Source organism: Cynocephalus volans, chromosome 9 (assembly GCF_027409185.1).
Source record: "Cynocephalus volans isolate mCynVol1 chromosome 9, mCynVol1.pri, whole genome shotgun sequence".
Lineage (NCBI taxonomy): Eukaryota > Metazoa > Chordata > Mammalia > Dermoptera > Cynocephalidae > Cynocephalus > Cynocephalus volans.
In genome coordinates this window covers 61,843,557-61,864,538 of record NC_084468.1, presented here as the reverse complement: position 1 = coordinate 61,864,538, position 20,982 = coordinate 61,843,557, and the positions used below count along the sequence as shown (strand labels likewise).

At 37.1% G+C, this 20,982-nt stretch overlaps 1 protein-coding gene and 1 pseudogene across 1 annotated transcript in view; one reads left to right on the top strand and one right to left on the bottom strand.

The window, feature by feature from the left end:
* Nucleotides 1-20,982, top strand: part of ADAMTS3 (ADAM metallopeptidase with thrombospondin type 1 motif 3) — a 278,318-nt gene that overhangs the window by 114,946 nt on the left and 142,390 nt on the right. Inside the window, exon 4 of the mRNA XM_063108445.1 lies at nt 10,612-10,768. Within this exon, the coding sequence (XP_062964515.1) occupies nt 10,612-10,768 (157 nt within the window). The remainder of the gene's footprint in view (nt 1-10,611; nt 10,769-20,982) is intronic.
* On the bottom strand, nt 14,363-14,530 carry LOC134386745 (U2 spliceosomal RNA; annotated as a pseudogene).

Sequence of the window (20,982 nt, the reverse complement as noted above, 5' to 3'; positions counted from 1 at the left end):
GAAATTAGGCAGCTAGCTTTTTAGCATAGATCATTGTTATATAAATATCCCCTTTAAAATGCTGTCAAAGGGCCTATGTGAAGAATTAATTAAAACAGAATAAAATATGTCTAATATCATGTGCTTAATTCTGTACTAAACGTAACAAATATTTTAAAAATAATCAGTGTTACAATTTGGAAAATAGGTTGAGAATCACAATAAATATTTTCTGTATTGTTGCATGGGATCAGAATAGTAAATGTGGTGGGCTTTGTGTTATAAAGAAATTTATAAAATATTATCTTTATCATACGTCAATTGAGTAACATTAAGAATGAATTAAAAATTATTGTGTCTGTTTAAACAGAATCCCTTAGGATCATATAAAATTTTACGTATGACATTTCTAAAAATTTCTAAGTTGTAGTTTAAAAGTAGTAAATTTCTGTTAGTGTTATAAATAATACTAGTACTTAGAATGCCATGATCTGAGACATTTTTATTTTGTACACATTGGGTTTCATTCCTGTAAGACACTCCATTGTCATATGTGGTAAATGTATCCTATGAAATAAAACTGTAGGGACCAGACAGCAGGAGGAGGAGTTATTTAATATTAGGGTGTGACAATGCATGGTCCTTTGAATGTGTAACTACCTAGATGGGTATCTTTGTGGATAAAAGAGCCCTTAATGTTTAATTATTAGTACTGATGACTTTTTCCCCCTATTAAGTATGCATGGTACAGTCTTGTCTGAAAACACAGGTACTTTTTAAATAGTCATTCCATGTTTGTTAGCTACTGAGGGAGAAAAATCAGTATAGTGTGGTGGGAAGAGCTGCAGAAGAATTGGCCTCTAATGGCTGTGAATATTGTAGGATCAGAAATATATGTGGTTTTACCACCTACACTTTCAGTAACTCCATAATATCTCTTCAACCCCACTACTCTAATTAAACTCTTTTGTCTGTCTGTTTTCCTTTTCATGGTCTTCATTCTTTGTGGAGTTTGGACGTGTTGTCCCCTCCAAAACTCATGTGGAAATTTGATCCCCAATGTGGCAGTGTTGGAAACTGATTGAGTCATGGGGGCAGATCCCTTATGAATGGATTAATGCTCTCCCTGGGGGAGGGGATAGTAATGAGAGAGTTTTCACTCTGTTAGTTCCCATGAGAGCTTGTTGTTTAAAGGACCCGGGCACCTCCTCTCTCTCTCTCTTGCATCCTCTCACCTTGTGATCTGCTTATACCCGCTGGCTGCCTGACACTTTCTGCCATGAGTAGAAGCATCCTGAGGCCTGTGCCAGATGCAGCTGTCCCAGAATTGTAAGCCAAATAAACCTCTGTTCTTTATATATTACCCAGTCTCAGGTAATTCTGTTATAGCAACATAAAACAGACTAATACAGAAAATTGGTACCGAGGAGTGGGTGTTGCTATAGAGATACTTGAAAATGTGGATGCAGCTTTGGTACTGGGTAATGGGCAAAGGTTGGAGGAGTTTGGAGGACTTAGAAGAAAAGAAAAAGATGAGGGAAAGTTTGGAATGTCTTAGAGACATGTGGTGGAGAGCAGAATGCTGATAGAAATGTGGACGGTAAAGGCCATGTGGATGATGAGGTCTCAGATAGAAATGAGGAACTTATTGGGAATTGGACAAAAGATAACCCTTGCTACACCATAGCAAGGAACCTAGCTGCATTGTGTCCATGCCTTTGGACTTTGTGGAAGTTGGAACTTAAGAGTTGTGAACCAGAGCATTTGGCCAAAGAAATTTCTAAGCAGCAAAGCATTAAGGAAGCTGCATGGTTGCTTTTAAGACCCTACTCTGAGTTGTGATGGCAAAATCATGATGTAAAGCCAGAATTTAAAAGGGAAGCAGAGTGTAAAGGTTTGGAAAATTTGCAGCTTGGCCTGCGGTAAAGAAGCAGAGAGCTGGAGAACAATGCAAGGGTGAAGCAGATAAACTGGTTGCTAAAGTCATTTTCTTGGCAGTGAGGCAGCCAGATGCTAATAATAGCGAAGAAAATGAGAGGAAAACCCTGCAGGCATTTCAGAAGTCTGGAAGGGTGCCCCACCCATCACAGACCCTCAGGCCTAGAAAGACTGAGTTATCCTGGAGGACAGACCTTGGGCACAGCTGCTCTCAGGATACTGCTCCCTGCATCGCAGCTGCTCTGGCTGGAGCAGCCCCAAGTGTGGTTCGTGCAGCAGCCCTGGAGAGTAGAGGCCTGAAACCTCAGTGGCGTCCATGTTGTGTTAAGTCTGCAGGCCAGCAGGATGTGAGAGCAGTGGAGGCATGGCAGCCTCCACTTAGATTCCAGAGGATGTATGGAAAAGCCTGGGGTGCCGAGCAGAGACCTGCCACAGGGGTGGAGCCACTGCAGAGGACATCTACTTGAGCAATGCCAAGCAGGAAAGTGGGGTCAGAGCCCCCACCAGGAAAATGTCTAGTACAGCCAATGCAGCAGGGCTGCTGCCAGGAACCCAAAACTTTGGGGCCACTGGTAACGTGCAATGCAGGCCTGCAAAAGCCACAGGAACCAGCGTGGCCCATTGGGCTGTGCCTGGGAGAGCTGTGGGGACAGGGCTGCCTGATGCTTTGGGGGCCCAGATGCCCAATTGTGCCCAGGATGTAGGACTTGGAGTCAAAGAACATTATTCTGGAGCTTTAAGACATAATGCCTGCCCTGCTGGGTTTTGGACTTGTTTGGGACCTGTTTTACCTTTCTTTTGACCTATTCCTCACTTTTGGAATGGGAATGTGTACCCAATGTCTGTTCCACCATTGTATCTTGGCAGTAGATAAATTTGGTTTTGTTTTGACTTTTATAGGTTCAAAGCTGGAAGGACTTTTGCTTTTGGTCTCAGAAGAGACTTTGGATTTGGACTTTTAAGTTGGTGCTGGAGCAAGCTAATACTTTTGGGACTGTTGGGATGGAATGATTGTATTTTTTATGTGAGAGGAACATGAGTTTTGGTGGGCCAGGGGCGAAATGATGGAGTTTGGATGTGTTGTCCTCTCCAAAACTCATGTGGAAATTTGATCCCCAATGTGGCAGTGTTGGGAACTGATTGAGTCATGGGGGCAGATCCCTTATGAATGGATTAATGCTCTCCCCCGGGAAGGGGGAAGTAATGAGTGAGTTCTCACTTTATTAGTTCCTGTGAGAGCTTGTTGTTTATAGGACCCTGGTTCCTCCTCTCTCTCTCTCTCTCTTGCTTCCTCTCTCACCATGTGATCTGCTCGTACCTACCGGCTGCCTGTCACTTTCTGCCATGAGTAGAAGCAGCCTGAGGCCCATGCCAGATGCAGCTGTCCCAGAATCATAAGCCAAATAAATCTCTGTTCTTTATTTATTACCCAGTCTCAGGTAATTCTGTTATAGCAACACAAAACTGACTAATACATACAAGTACTTTTTATTTTATTTTTTTCACATCCTACTCTCAGCCTTTATTTATTTATTTTTAAAAAAAATTTTTTTTAAAAATTTTATTTTGTCGATATACATTTTGGCTGATTATCGCTCCCCATCACCAAAACCTCCCTCCCTTCTCCCCCCCCCCCAATGTCCTTTCTGTTTGCTTGTCGTATCAACTTCAAGTAATTGTGGTTGTTATATCTTCTCCCCCCCCCCCCCCCGGTTTTGTGTGTGTGTGTGTGTGTGTGTGTGTGTGAATTTATATATTAATTTTTAGCTCCCACCAATAAGTGAGAACATGTGGTATTTCTCTTTCTGTGCCTGACTTGTTTCACTTAATATAATTCTCTCGAGGTCCATCCATGTTGTTGCAAATGGCAGTATTTCATTCGTTTTTATAGCTGAGTAGTATTCCATTGTGTAGATGTACCACATTTTCCATATCCACTCATCTGATGATGGACATTTGGGCTGGTTCCAGCTCTTGGCTATTGTAAAGAGTGCTGCGATGAACATTGGGGAACAGGTATACCTTCGACTTGATGATTTCCATTCCTCTGGGTATATTCCCAACAGTGGGATAGCTGGGTCGTATGGTAGATCTATCTGCAATTGTTTGAGGAACCTGCATACCATTTTCCATAGAGGCTGCACCATTTTGCAGTCCCACCAACAAAGTATGAGAGTTCCTTTTTCTCCGCAACCTCGCCAGCATTTATCGTTCAGAGTCTTTTGGATTTTAGCCATCCTAACTGGGGTTAGATGGTATCTCAGTGTAGTTTTGATTTGCATTTCCTGGATGCTGAGTGATGTTGAGCATTTTTTCATATGTTTGTTGGCCATTTGTATATCTTCCTTAGAGAAATGCCTACTTAGCTCTTTTGCCCATTTTTTAATTGGGTTGCTTGTTTTCTTCTTGTAAAGTTGTTTGAGTTCCTTATATATTCTGGATATTAATCCTTTGTCAGATGTATATTTTGCAAATATTTTCTCCCACTCTGTTGCACACAAGTACTTTTTAAATAATCATTCCATGTTTGGTAGCTACTGAGGGAGAAAAATCAGTATAGTGTGGTGGAAAGAGCTGCAGAAGAATTGGCCTCTAATGGCTGTGAATATTGTAGGATCAGAAATATATGTGGTTTTACCACCTACATTTTCAGCAACTCCATAATATCTCTTCAACCCCACTACTCTAATTAAACTCTTTTGTTTGTCTGTTTTCCTTCTCATGGTTTTCACTCTTTGTGTCTTCTTCACTGCAGCTACTTTCACTTTGATAAAAACTTCACTTAAGTGGCCATGACACTCTTCTCAGTTTTCCTCCTATGTCTCGTGCTATTCCTTTTCAGTTTTCTTCTAAGATGTTTTATTTTCACTTGTCCACGTCTTACATTAATTTCTTCTCCCACAGTCCCTCAAATGTGAAGTGCCTACTTTGAGCCAGGCACTCTTCTAGACCCTGGGATGTGACATAGCAGTTAGTATGACAAAATCCATGCCCACACGAAGCTTATGCTCCAGCAGAGTGACAGACAATCATCTAGGTAGTACCTAGAAGGAGTGAAGGCACAGACAGAGAGAAGGGGAAGCTAATTCAGGTAAGGAGGTAGTACTAGAGGAACTAGGACCCATGTGGCTAGAACATAAAGAGCAAGGTGTAAAACATTAGAAGAAGCCAGAAGAATAGACAGGGCTGGGCCATGTATGGCCTTGTAGACCATGTTCTAGAGTTTATATTTTGGAAATTTCCTATGCGGTAATTTCCTGAGGTTATGTGGGCATTTCCTAAGATTCTGTATTGGCCCTCCCTCAAACCTCTCCATGAGCTTTTCTTTCTCGTTTCTTTTCTAGCTTTAGCTATATCCTCAGCGAAGACGTATCACAAATACAATAGATCTGTGGCTATAACCATCTTAATAACAATTCTGCATGTCTCCATTGAATGATGGAAATTTCCACCACTTTTTCAGGTGAACATGGTTAAAAAAACAAACAAAAAAAAAAACGAATTAATTTCTTCTCCTTCCAGTCAGCTTTTCCTTTTGGCTTTTCTGTTCCTGTGAATGAAAGCATTAATTTCCTACTCACCCAGCTTCAAAACTAAGGAGTGATTTTGGATTGTACTTTGTCTTTTCCTTCTTCCTCCTTTCTCATTTTTTTCATTCAACAAATACTTACTGCACTCTAGTTTATGCCAGGCACTGTTTTAGGCACTTGGGATACATAGTGAACAAAACAGACTAAAAGTAATTCCTGACCAGTAGGGCATTGGTAGGAGACTGACGATGAGCAACGAACATGGTAAGCAATTAAATTATCTAGCACGTGAGAGGGCGGTAGTGCAGTGGCCTCGGTGGGCAGGGGATGAGGGCTTGAGGGTGCTGGGTTGGGGAAGCAGGTAGGTAGTCCAGGTATGCCTCTTTGAGAATGACATTTAAGTAAGGACTTAATGGAGGTGAGAGAGTTAGGAATATGGAGTCCTGGAAAAAGAGGATTCCAAGAAGGGGAAAGAGCCAGTGCAAAGGTCTTGAAGGAACAAGCCTGGCATGGTCAAGGATCAGCAAGGAGCCCATTGTGGCCAGAGTAGAGCCAGCGAGGGTGAAAGTGAACACATGAGGTGGGAGAGGTGACAGTATCTTGAAGGTGGAGATGCCGAGAGCAGGAAGGGTCTGGGTGGGCCTCGTAAGAACTTTGGTTATTAATCTGAGTGGGAAAGGGAGACATTGGAAGGTTTTGAATTGAGGAACTTATATTTTCAAAGGTTCCAAATATTTATTTTTTCCTGTGATGACTTTAGAATTTATTCCTCTTTTTCTTTCTCTTTTCCCTTTTCTTTTTAGCATCTTGCCTGCTTGTTTTCCAGTGTTTTCTCCCATCTGGCACTTAAGCATCAGATAAACATGAAAATAGCACTTTGTTCTAGTCTATCTGGTCAACAATTTTTTTTTTGCGGGGGGGGGGGTTTCCATTCCTACATGTTAAAGTTCAGACTCAAGTTAGTACAAGTCCTCCACAGCCTTGTTGGCAGAGCAACCATACACAGACACTTCTCTGAATAGTGCGTGCTCACTGTCCTCATATGTACCATGAGCTTTTGTACTTTTTTTTAATCAAAAATTTATTGAATGCATGTTTTGTGCCAGTAGTTGTGATGGTGTGTAAGGATTATTCAAAGATGAATTAAGGCAAACACAGCTACCTCAGAAGCTAACAGTTCCCTGGCAGGGGTGTGTCAGAGAATAATAAATTTAACATTTAGGTAAATACAACCCTGAAATTTGTGTTAAGGGCTATGAGAGGAAAGAACACATTGCTCTAAGTCAGAATGATGGGCTAAGGTGGGCCCTAATTTAGATGGGGATACCTAATTTTTTTGGAGTGAGGGAGTAAACAAATAATTTTAAGGAGGTAACATTTAAGCTGAGATTTGGAGAATAAAAAATAGCTAGCTAAGGGAAGTGTGGCGTGGTGGAAGTGGGGTCTTCTAAGCAGAATGAATAGCATTCCAAAGGCCTGAGGCTATCAGGAGCTTGGAGATATCAAAGGAAAAATAAAACCAAACAAAGCCCCCTAGGCTGGGCCTTGTGAGTACAGTGAGAATGGCACTACTTGAGGTTGGTAGGCAGGGCCAGATGATGCAGAGCCTTGAAGGCCGTATAGTGAGTGTGGTTTTAAGTGCAATGTGAAGCAATTAAAGTGTTTTAAGTGAAGGAGTGAAATGATCTTATTTGAGGTTGAGACTTCCATCTGAAAACCAGGATCCCTGGGCATGCAGTCTGATAACATTTCTGGGTCTCTTTACAGTTGGCTGTGAGCCAGGTACTGTATGCTACCCATGGAAGTAGTTGGAAATTGTGAATGTCACGACTAGGGCTAGCTCATAAAAATCTCCCCTGTGGACCTCTTCATGCAGTTTCCCCTTATGACTGGGCAAACTTGGGGAGGCTATGAATTAGCCCACATGCCCTTTAAAACAATTTGGAAAAAAATTTTAAAGCAATTTGGAAAAAAAAAAAACAATTTTGAAAAAAATGGAGATACCTCCCGTGGCAAACATTCAAATTCCAGGCCCCACAAAGTTAACTCTCTCCTACTAGGCCACAGGTAGAACAAAATTTAACACAACTAAACATCTTGAAATTGAAATGGCACGTGAAACAACACCTGATGTTTTGAGCCTTTACATTCTATGTTTACCACATCCTAGTTTGTCTAAATTAGTTCAATATTTTGAAAGGCAATTTTGGCTGCTGTGCTATGTGAGGATGTGGCAAGTGGGAACAATAGTAGTGGCTGAAGTGAAGGTTTATTGTGATGCTGACTAGGCAGATTTCAGTTGAAATAGATATTTGATTAAAGAATCAACAGCTCCTACTGTTGGTTTGCTGTGTGTAGTGAGATTGTGGAGGAAAACAAATTGTACTTGATTTGACTCTGAACTACCATGTCACTTTCTTTGTGGACTTTCCACAGCATGCCTCATTGAATACCTTTAGGCATGTATTTTATTTATTTGACTAGATTTAATCAACTGGAGGACAAATGAACTATGTCTTCGTAAATTTTTTATTTTCTACAGTGATTTATATAAGGTACTTTTTAGAAATTAAGCTTTGCTTTAATGAATGAATACAAGGGCAGATTCTCAGATTTCCTGCCCATGGAATTACTGGAGGTCATGTGACTCAGCTCTTGCCTTGTCACTGATACTGCCACACCTGACTTAAATTTTTTTGCTAAGGGAGATATTTAGTTGTGTTAAATTTTGTTCTACCTGTGGCCTAGTGGGGGAAAGTTAACTTTGTTGGGCCTGGAATTTGAATGTTTGCCGTAAGAGGTATGGAAAAATGGTTTTAAAAGGCATGTGGGCTAATCCTCACGGCCTCCCCATCACTTTCAAGTGACCCCAACAGCCATTGCCTATTTCTCAGAGTTTCTGAGTGCCTCAGTGGCGTTGTTCCCACCCACAGCCAGGCACTCATCTGGGAGAATTGTGATCTACAGAAAGTCTCAAGATAGGGAATTTCTGTAATCCAAATGAACAATGATGAGGTATGTAAGGAAGTGTCAGTGGAAATAGAAGGATGGGAGCAGCATGTAAGAGGACTTTACTGAACATGTCAACTCAGTGGATTTGGGCAAAGAAAAGACTGGATTAAAGATGAATACTGAAATTTTCATGCTGATGAACTTTAACATATAAACTTATATATATCAACAGACCTAAGATAAAGCCAGGTAATACTTTCTGCTACCAACAGATGGTGTTAGTGAAGGGACTGAACATTTTAGACTTGGAAACGGTGCTGCTATATTAACTCGTTATATGTTTACTGCATTTGTGTCTAGTTTGGATGTGTTTTATGGGCAGTATTAACCCATCCATGCCTGACAAGGGCAAAAGCAGTGAGTGTTGAAATTACTGGTAATGAGAGATATAAGAATATGGTCATACTGTTGAAAATTGAAAAACATAAGAGAAATGTTGGAAATTGTATTCATAGAGGAGATGAATTCATTGGCAGTAGGAACAACTCTGAAGAGGGAAGCATTGATCATTCTGCTTGTGAATAAGTACTGTGCATTTCATAGTACAGGAGGAGGTAAAAAGTAATTAGCCAGATGAGGAAAAAACTCCAAATACTGGAGTGTGTGTCTGAAAGATTGGCATTATCATTGAACACCCACTAGCTCAATGTTCTTTTAAGTGAAGGATACAAGTTTGTTCCAGATGGTAAAGATCAAGTATAGTGGAACAGCTGTGGTCATATTTTCTTGCAATATATGGTCCCATAGATTCAAGGGCTGTTTGAAAGTGCACAACATCAAGGTAGGTACAGAAGGGGCATTTGTAGATGCTATAGCTTTTAAGAATTCCCTGTGAGGCTTACAAAGGGGAAGAAGGGGAAGAGCATTCCTGGTGCTAGAAGTCAGAATGGAAAGGAGAGGACAGATTTGAATGCAGAAGAAAAGCTACAGTCAGAGGCATACTTGCCCAACATACCCTTTTTGGTAAGGAGCACCTACCTTTCATTTCTATGTTGTTTAACACCATAATAGTAGAGATATTAGACCAGCAGTTATAAGGGATAAGAAACCCCTCCCTTGCCTATTTTCTATGACAGCCAGTGACCTCATCTGTGAAAATGTAGAATAAGTTAAAGGCCTCAGAAAAAAAATACAACCTGCCTATAAATCTGAGATGCATTTTCAAAATAATTACAATTTTCACACCGATGCGTTTTATTGAATTTTGTTTTCAAATAAATGTGCAGATAGTTAAATTAATACCACATATGAATGTATGACCTTTAAAGTAGAAATATGAGCTGTAACTACTTGACTGTAATGTGGACTTGATAAGGAAGAACAAATTTTAGACAAAACCATCATTTGTCTTCAGCTACAGTACTGGATAATCCTCAGTGTTTTCTGAATAGTCAAAAGAGGAAACAGAGTTGGAAAAAGGCAATAAATAGAGAGGTAGAGGGAATTGAATGAAAGGATAGGTTTTTCAGTGTGAGAGGATGCAGCTTGAGGAGGAAAATATATATATATATATATATATATATATATAATCATGAAGTTAGATTAAGAGAGGACAAATATTTATAAATGTTAGAAATGTGAGGTTCCCACAGAAGCTTAAAGAGGCCATTTAAAGGTAGAAATAACTCTTTATGTACTGAATGCAGTATGGAACTCATTCCTCTCATACCATAGTGCTATGGGAGGAAGATGTAAATGAGTTAATGCAAAACTTAACATGCATGAACAGCAGCTCCACAATGGGTTACTATGAGAAATTAGAGGTTTTTTTATGAGTTTATGTGTCTCATAAGATTGTTTTTAAAGATAAAATACTGAGGAGAATATATAAATGCACTTTTGCAGTCTGATGAAATGTATACATGTGTGATTTTCTTATTCTTACCCTACATAAATTTTGTATTCTACCCTATTTGATTTTTTTCATTCTTATCATAAATGAATTTCGACCTTATATGAATTATTGATACTTAATAATAGCTTTACTATTTTAAACTTATAGCTGAACATGGAAAGGAAAAATATTAGTTTTCACAAGCTATATAAAAAACATTAGTTTTCCCAAGTTATATACTTGCCATTTAAAAAGATGTACTAGTGAGCTGAAGATGATATTTCTTTTTTAAATTAACACATTTTATGCTTTCTCTAGGCCGGAATGATAAAAAGTGACAATGAAGAGTATTTCATTGAACCCTTGGAAAGAGGAAAGCAGATGGAGGAAGAAAAAGGAAGGATTCATGTTGTCTACAAGAGATCAGCAGTAGAACGGGGTCCCATAGACATGTCCAAAGACTTCCACTACAGAGGTAGGCATCTTTGACAAGGCTTAATAATAAATTTAATTTTAAGATATGATGAAAAAATTTTCCCATCAATTAGAGAATGTGATGGTGATGTGCTGTTGTATAATGCGGAGGTAGCAAAAGAAGTTTATATTTATAAATCATAAAATATGACTTGAAGTTTTAAAAAATGCATAGAGGAGTATATGTTATAGATGAGATTTTATTCCAGTGCATTATTATATCCTTGATATGTTTACTTATGATTTCTTGTAAAAGTTTTACATTAAGCTACTTTTTCTCTAGCTTATGTTAAAATTTGAAAATATGTGTGTTTTTCAGAAGTGTCTAAATTATGCATTATTAAATTATTGTAACACTTTTTAAGTGAGATATATTGACAAGGCAAAGAGCTGTGTTTTGTTTAAAGAGCAGTGTGATAGATATATTTGAGAATAATTATGCCCTTTGACTTTAAGTTCTATTTTTCAAAACTTTATAGGAGACGAGTCAAATTCTTTTGTAGGATTTTGTTTTAATGTAGGCTGGAACCACTAAAGTCAAGTAAATTTTGTTTTATGAAATATGAAAGTAACCTATTTTTATTTGTTTTAATGAAATATGAAAGTAACCTGATATTGAGATATTCTTATAAGTTATGTATAGAAGTTTTCTTTATGGAGAAGAAAGGAAATTTGAGTATCAGTATTTTTTTACCAAAACTCAAAAAGTCTGTGTTACTTTTGTTAGACCAACTTTCTGAATTAAGGATAAGGAAATTTCTATGAGGGAAATGTCAGGGATATAAATAATCTTAATTTAGTAATATTTTGTCTTCTAGATTTTCTTTTGAGATTTGCTACCTAGTTATTATTTTGGTTTTCACATGCCACCAGCTTCCCTTTCTATGCTGTAGTAATGGAGGAGAACAATTTTAGATAAATTAAAAGTTAACACAGCCTGAACATTTTTTTGAGAAATTTCTGATTTCAAATAATAGAACTGTATTAATAAATGTAGTCATATGAAATGTATGCCTAGCTTACAGTGTCACTGTGGTGTAATAGAAAAGGAATGAGCCTTGCCATTAGACATTGTATGAATAACAGTTCTTCAACAACACATTGTTCTGTTACCTTAGATTGGTATTTAACCTTTTTGAGCCTCAATTTCTTTATCTGTGAATAGAGAATTAAAATACATTGCACAATTGTAATAAATATTAGACATAATATATGCAAATTGCTGAGTGTAGCTTTGGACAGCAATAGTGCCCAATAAATGCTAGCTGTTGTTATTTTATTAACTGTTAATATTAAATATCTTTTTTGCTTGTTGAGAGTTTTGTTCAATTTGAACAGTTAGACATTGTTTGCCTTCGTGTTGTGAATACATTACTTTTAATTCTCATTTACGTTTTCGTGTTTTAAAAAATGACATCCTAAATCAGAAGACTGGTTATGTCAAAGGGTAGATTGTAGGATATAGTGCTTTTTCTGTAAGTTGTTGCATATTTTTAATATCTAATATCTTTTTTTAGGCAATGGTTAAATATCTTTTAGAAAAGCATAGCCCATGTATTATGGAATTGTATAGAACTGAAAAAAACATCAGTTACTATGGATGTCCTCCACTTCCTTCATCTGTCATAACTATGGTTTCACCAACCTGCGTCCTATTACTCCATTTCAGTTCCTGAAGGTATCTATTTCTGTAAATGTCGGCCTTGGTACTTTTCATTAGTTTGATATTCACAGGAAGGAGAGAAGATTATTTTTTTTTTGAAATAAGAAAATTACAAGAAATTTGGTTGAATGCCTATTGTATTTTAGATGATATAATAGGGAAATAATAATCAGGGTATATGAATTTAAAAGAGTTGGATGGGATTAAGAAAATTTGGAACTTTATTTTAGGAAGTCATTAAAAATATCAATTCCAGTAGCATCCACATCAGTACACTCAGTCTTCAGAGCTGAAGACTGTTTATTTTGAGTTTTTCAATCACAAATAGAAGATGGTCTTATAGTAAAAGTAGGCCACAAACTATAGTAATACATTTTGGGAAGGTTTTGGTGGTCATGGGTCAAAGTAAAAAAGAGTTCTTTTGTTAACTCTCAATTACCTTAAAACTTGAACCAAAATAGAACCACTCAGTTCTATTAGAATGTTCCATGATACAGCTTAATATGACTTTAATGATTTTTATTTTCTAATTTATAAAGTTCTGATGAATTGAGTTATGGATGATATCAGTTTACCTCCTTTTGAGAGCCTTAAGTTATGACCATATATGTTAGATGTGTAACTCTCTTCCCTACCATAAAAAGAGATTCAGATTCAGAACTTTAAGTATGACACTATAGCTTTTAATTTTTCATTTAATTCTTGATCACAGGACTAGTAGCCAAGCTTTTTCATAGACTAAATACTTTCCAAGTATAATTTAAGCATATATTTTTATAATGTATTCCATCATTCTAAAATGTAAAATTCAACAGATTCTAGGATTAGAAAGGTGTATTGATTTATAAATGAAAACTAAAGTACCATATAAAATAGTGCGTTTTCTGGATCAATTCAAGATGTTATTTTAGGCGACATATGAAGTCTTTCTTAATGAGTTATAGGAAGAGGAATAAAATACTTAAGCTAAGACTTAAAATGAAATGCATTTGATTCATGGTCTTCGTAAATTTCTCTGACAGCAAGTTATCAGGAGGAGTTTTGATCATAAGCAAGCCATTTCTGACCTACACGGTTTTATCAGTAGGGCCCCTATAAATATTCTGCCATATTTTGCTAGTTATCACAGTAATTGCCTGGCTACATTTTTTTGCTTTGGCAGTTTAGGTCCTCAGAACAGCTATTGATTTGAGTTCTGTAGATTGCTGCAAGGGTTTTATGTTAAAAATGATGAGGACCTGAACTAGGAAAGTAGTAGTGAGGTGGAGAGATGAAGCCAAATTGGATAGAGATTGAAGTAAAGCTGATGGGATTTTGTGATGTTAATGTTGGGAGGGGAGGCAGAGAGAGAGAGAGAGAGAGAGAAAGAGAGAGAGAGAGAGAGATCAAAGATGACTCAGAATTCTAATTAGAAGACTAGAGAATTCTCTTTCCAGAATAATTCATGGATATAAAAATGAGAAACAGAAATAGGCTTGATGTAGGATGAGTGGATAAAATTTTGGGTAGCTCAAGTTCAAAGATCCATTGGAACAGTAAGTAAATTAAAAAATACATAGTGTATTTTCATAATCATGTCTCAGAGTAAATGTATCAATGGTCTTACGTGCATGTTGCGTAGTCATGGATAGAGATTAGCTTAGGAGTCAGGTGGCAACTATTGGCTTGTGGATGCTTGGAATGTCTCTGCTTGCCTTCTGTTCTCTCAATTCCAGATGTATCACTGAGAGTCTGAAGGTGTACATTGCACAGAATTGGGAGTCCATGAAAGATATTTGCTATAGGTAAGGAGGACATTATGTCCCCCAAAGCAAAAATAAAACTAGAAACAAAACAAAAATTATGCTTCGACCACACTCAAAAACCCTGAGCTATTCCAGTTAACCAAATGTAAACATCTATTTCCATTCCTTATCCCCTAAGAATATTCATGTGGGTTTCCAGTAAAAATCATAGCTTTTAACCTGTTGAGCTAATATATAATATGGTATGATTCAACAACAACAAAAAACCCTCAGTCTATCATATATAGCACAAATTCTTTTTTTCTCATAAGAACAGATACTACACTTGATCTTAGCCAAAAGGCTGAGAAAGGACAGATTTTTTTTTCTTAATTCTTAATAAAGAAGTTGTATTGTTTTTGTAATATGAAAAAATGTGAAGAGCTGTTTAAAAATATATTGAACTGACTAGTAAAATCACAGATGCACTGCTATTCTTTAGAATTTACTCTTTCAAGAATAAGACCTAAAACAGTTTTACGTTTGGCAGTATAATTAATAGTCTCTTCGTTGTGCAGAATAAGCAGGTATTTATAACACATAGCACTGTCAGTTTCTGGCAAAGGACCACCATTGTTTTCATTGAACTACAAATGTAAACTTAGCATGCTTATGATAAAGAAACTTGTCTATCATGGTGAGAGAATTATGCTTCTTTTTCTGATTTCTGCCCTGGAGTTGTGGAAATCACATCCATTTTTGGCATCTTTAGTTTGGACAAAAATTTATTTTGTATTTGATTCTATTTTTGAAATTTTAATTGGTAACAACATGGTTAGTAAAATATTAAAGAGTTGTAAGGTACACCTCCACTATTAATCAATCATTTGTCTAAAGGCAAATAAAAAGCAAAATATACCCCTGACCATCTCTTAAGAATGTTTGCATTGTCATCATGAAGGGATTTACTTTAGGCAGTCGATTTATGGCGAGAGGGGGGCTGTACTTGTAATGACATCATTCAGCTTTTCATATTTTTTATCTAATCCCTAGGTCCTTAGGCTTCTCCCCTCAAATTACAAACTATTCATTCACCAGAAGCTTTGTGTCAAAGTAATTTTTGTAATTACTTCCTACCAGTGGGAAACAAGGAATAGTAAGCCTTTATCTCCTAGCTTCCTTTCAGGATTTTCATTTTCTTGTATAAACCCAAGTGCTTGTGTCGCTGGTTTGGTTGTCATGGTGCTGTGAAGGAGTGTCTTTGTCCCAGGTGGGAAACGTCATGGAACTCAGAAATGATTTGGGAGTTGCTCCTGGTTGCTGGGGAATGAAACTATGAAGCAAGAACTGGAATAATGGGAAGACTATTCCTTATTTTATTGATGCTAGGAACTTCCTAGGCAGAGTCCTTCCTTGAATCTATAGACATGTCAGTAGGTGCTCTAACCCTTTGCATTTGGAAGTTCTCATGACCTATGCCCTGCCTGAAGAGAATCACTGGTGAGCTTTGTAACCCATACAAAAAAAATCAAACAATAGAAATTAATTTCAGCACATGTTTTCTTAGTAAATGAAGCATGGAATATAATATTACTAAATTATTGAGGTATGCAAATAGCAACCATTCTTTTAGATAGGTGTTAAATTGTAAATTTTTCACCACCGTGTTTTGGAAGTTTAATCCTTTGTTTTATCATTTCTGTGTATAACTTATTTGATTGATATTTTTCAAAAAGATAACTTACTGAAAATTGGATGTTATTTACTTGTCTGTCATTGTTTCTTTTATTTTTCTTGGTGGATAATCAGGTAGAAACTTTAATGTAAATTTACTTATGAGGGTCAATGCTATTCACTCCTGAGAGTGTTCATCCGGTATTTTGCAAACTTTTTGTTTGTTCGTTTGCTTTTGTGGGCCTCTTGCATCCCTATGGAGGATTCAGATGGGTTATTCTCAATCTTCTTTCTCTTCATGGGATCTTTTTGTCTTTGTCTCTCTTCAGGGCGTATTTCTGGTTTATGAAGTGGAGGTAGGTGTTATATGTTGAAGAGAAATTGGAACAATGGAAAAAAATAAGTGTAGCACAGAAATAATATTTTTATTTGAAAATTGTTTGAGTTTACATTATGAGGACTGTGCAATAAAATGTGAGGGCTGCACTTAGGCCAAAATAAATGGTGCTTTAATGCATGATTCTGTAAGGAGAACTGACTACTTGGGGTTTTGTTCTTTCTAGATACCAGAAAGTTTAGTCTAATTTTCAGCTGTAATCCATCTGTTCTAAATATCTAAATTCAAAAATTCTTAATGGAATTTCTTGAGCTTGGAACTACATGTTGGAAGGATTTGCATTAGAAATGACTGGAGCCATGTCCCTCAGTGAGATTATCTAGAGACTATTGTAGACAAATAATTATAAACAGCATATTCCTTTGTTGCTTTCCAGCACCTTACTAAGTATATGAAAAAAAATATGTGACATTATGAATGTCTGAATGAGACATTAATTCAACATTTTTTTCACCTTTCAAAACTATTACCTACTTACAAGTTTCCACATTAACATTCTCAGTGCTTTTGGGTTAAGATATTTGTTCATTATTTAAGAGCTCTGATTAATAATATGAACTGTCCTAAGCCTTTGTGTGTATTCTTGTTCAAAGGACAGTCTTTAATTCTAAATATTTTTATCCAATTCCTGTGGAAGAGGGTTCTCTCCAGTGTGCTTTACAGATTGCTCTGTGTTCTTTAAATGTTAAGTCTGTATGAACACTTTGGCAGGTTTTGTTTTCTTGCTCAAGTTTTGTTAGGTCTTATTTCATATGCTATAGGAATAAAAGCAATGTCTAAACCCCAAAGGTGCTTATCTTATAAGTGCTAGAAACAGATTTTCTTTATCTCCAGTGCTGTGATACCTGTACTGATAATATGCCACTAAACAGTCTTCTTCTAGCAAGAAATTAGACTATTAGAAGCACTAATATGGAATTTAATGCAGATATACATTGTCTTTCTTCATTTCATAAGCCTGGCCTTGGTTTCTGAGTCTAGTGGGCAGTCCTATTGGAAGTCATGGCTAGTTGTAGCAGATGGACCTCCTTATTTACGTTTAAAGGAGTTAAAATTTAGTTGTCAGGCTGGGATGTGTTGTTTTTCTCTCCTTTGACATCCCTCTCTGTTCTGTGATGACCCAGCATTTGAAAACTCAGTAGAAGTGTTTGTATGTTTCACACAGAGATGCCATTGTCTCAGTTCCCCTGGGCATCTTTCCATCACTCACCAGCACTCTTTCTCTTAAATGTATGAAAGAAATGTTCTATAATGCTGTCAGCTCAGACTTAAACAAATTATTAATGAACACTTCTGATATATATTTGGATTATTTTTATAGGTATGGGATTTGAAGTATGGGCATTGAGCAAAATAATTATTACAGTAATCACTCAGGTTCTTATTGTTGAATTAAAACCCCACCTTTTTTGGATTGGACATTTTTCCTAGTTATATGGTCCATTATATCGAAACTCAAGACCTCAACATTGCTCAGCCCATCGTGTGTAAACTTTCTTCATGAATTTATGACGACTATGATAAAGCAACTCAGATAGTTTTAATTAATTTTGAGTTTTGTATCTTGAATAGGAATTAAGTAAATAGAAAGCCAAGAATTTACTCTATGAAGTAGGAATTACAATAGACATTCATTTTATTAACAGAGGGATTCCATTGCAGCACATATTAATTCTTCACAAATGTTCGTGGAGAAAACAAAAAACAGGAGAAAAGAAGTCCAGCTATCCTACAAGGTAGAATGTATAACATTTTTATTTTGTAGTGGAGTGTTATGTGTTAACCAGGGTATGGGATTCTTTGGCTGGTTGAGTGACACCTCTGGGCTGATAATCCTTTTCTGCCTGGTTGCTGCTGACCCTGTTGGCATTCACCGCCAACTTGACGAGACTCTGCTCTCACTAGTGCAGCAGACCACCCTGCATTCTGGCTGGGACTCCTATCTATCCAGCATGTATGAGCCACTCACAGCTTCTGTTGTGGACCACATTGACCCTGGCTCGGCAGCCTTCTCTGACAGGCTCCCCAGAGAGTCAGATATTGCTTTCTTGCTGCATAGGGACAGAGGGGAGTCACAGCTTCCTTGGCTGCAACCAGATTGATGTGCTAGCAGCCCATGAAGTAGACTCTTATAGAGTCCCCAAAGTAGAGCAGGATGAAAGGCTTTGGCCTTGCAGTTCCTAAGTGATCTATATGTTTTAATCCCTTGTCCTCCCCATAGACTGGGCCTTGAAGGAAGCTGGGAAGAAAGCAGTGTCTCCCCTTTCCTGTCTGTCTCTCTCAACCCAGAAGCAGCCTAAGATCAAAAAGTGTTAAGTTTGTACTTTCCTCCCTCTAATTACGTATTTTTTCTTCATTACTTCAGTCTAATAACTAAGACTTAATAACAGTTAGGACTTTCTCTACACAGGAGGAAAACAGAAACAAAAACAAACAAATAAAAAACTTTATGATCTGGTTTCCAGGCCTAGCATTGATAGGTTATATGAGAACTAAAAGGATTTAGAAAATCCTTTCCCTCTCTGCAAAACCTAGCTTACAAATCTACTTTCTTTTGAAGGATATTAACTGAATTCCAGAAACCGAGTATCAAGTCTTTTTATATTCTTTTTTTATTTTTATGGTAAAAACACTTAACATGAGATCTACCCTGAACAATTTTTAAGTGTACAATTCAGTATTAACTATAGGCATAACATAGTACAGCTCTTCTCCAGACCTTTGTCATCTCACATAGTCGAGACTTTATGCTTCTCGAATAGCAACTTCCCATTTACCCTCCTACCATCCTCTGGTAACCACCATTTTATTCTCTGCTTCTGTGTGTTTGGCTATTTTAGATACTTCATACAAGTGGAATTCTGTAGAATTTTTTCTTATAGTTCACTTAGCATAACAACCTTAAGGTTCATCCATGTTGTCATATATGACAGGATTTTCTTTTTCTAAGGCTGAATAATATTCCATCATGCATTTATACTACCTTTTATTTATCCATTCATCCATCGATGAGCATTTAGGTTCACATCTTGGCTATTGTGAATAATGCTGAAGTGAACATGGGAGAACAAATAGTTCTTTGAGATCCTGATTTCAATTCTTTTGGATATTATACCCAGAAGTGGGGTTGCTGGATTATATGGTAGTTCGATTTTTAATTTTTTGAGGAACTTCCATACTGTTTTCCATAATGGCTCTCCTGGTTTACATTTACATTCCACCAACAGTTTACAAGGATTCCCTTTTCTCCATGTCTCACCAACACTTGCTGTCTTTCCTTTTTCTGATAATAGCCATTCTAACAGGTGTGAGGTGATGTCTCACTGTGGTTTTGTTTTGCATTTTTCTGATGATCAGAGATGTTGAGTATCTGTTCATATAAAGTGGGTCTATTGTATATCTTCTTTGAAGAAATGTCTATTCAAGTCCTTTGTCCATTTTTAATTGGGTTGTTATTATTATTATTATTATTATTTTACTATTGAGTTGAAAGAGTTCCTTATATATTTTGGATATTAATTCCCTGTGAGATATATGGATTGTAAATATGTCCTCTCATTCCATAGGTTGCCTTTCACTCTGATGATTGTTTCCTTTGCTGTGCAGAAGCTTTTCAGTTTGATGTAGTCCCACTTGTCTATTTTTGCTTTTATTGTCTGTTCTTTTTGGGGTCATATCCAAGAAATCATGGCCAAGACCAATGTCATGAAAGTTTTCCCCTATGCTTTCTTCTAGGAGTTTTACAGTTGCAGTTTTCACATTTAAGTCTTTGATTCATTTTCGGTTGAATTTTGTCTATGGTGTAAGATGAAGGTCTAATTTCATTCTTTTGCATGTGGATATCCAGTTTTCCTAGCACCATTTATTGAAGAGACTATACTTTCTCCATTGTATATTCTTGGCACCCTGTAGATGATCAGTTGACTGTACAAAGGGTACTACAAAAAGTATGTGGAAAAATAAAATTTAAAGATGATAAAAATATTTCCATAAACTTTTTGAAGTACCGTCTTATATGCATAGGTTTATTTCTGGGCTCTCTATTCTGTTTCATTAGTCTATATATCTTTTTTATGCCAGTACTATACTGTTTTAATTACCGTAGCTTTGTAATAGATTTTGAAATCAGGTAGTATGATACCTCCAGCTTTGTTCTCCTTTCTCAAGATTGTTTCAGGTATTTGAGGTCCTTTGTGGTTCCATAGGAATCTTGTGAATGTTTTTCCTAGTTCTGTAAAAAACATGCTACTGCATAGAATCTGTGGATCACTTTGGGGAGTATGGACATTTTAACAATATTAAGTCTTCTAATGTCTGAACATGGTATGTCTTTCTATTTATTTGCATCTTCTTTATTCTTGATGCAACAATCCTAATGTGCAAAACTCTTTTATCCCTTCTTCCTCTCCCTTCACTCAAGGACTCTGTGAAGGTTAATTTAGGTGTCAACTAGATTAGATTAAGGAATGCTGAGAAACCTGGTAAAGCTATCTTTTTAGGTGTGTCCATGAGGATGTTTCCAGCAGAGATTAGTATGAGAGCCTGAGTGGACTGGGTGGGAAAGAACTGCCTTCAATGTGGGCAGGAACCATCTAATACACTGGGGGCCCTGAGAGAACAATAAACAGAGAAAAAAGGTGAATCTCTCTATCTGCTGGAGCTGGGATACACTCTTCTCTTCTGTCTGTGGACATCAGAGCTTGAGACTCTTCAGCTTTGGGTTCCAGGACTTACATCAAGGACACCATTGGCTTCCC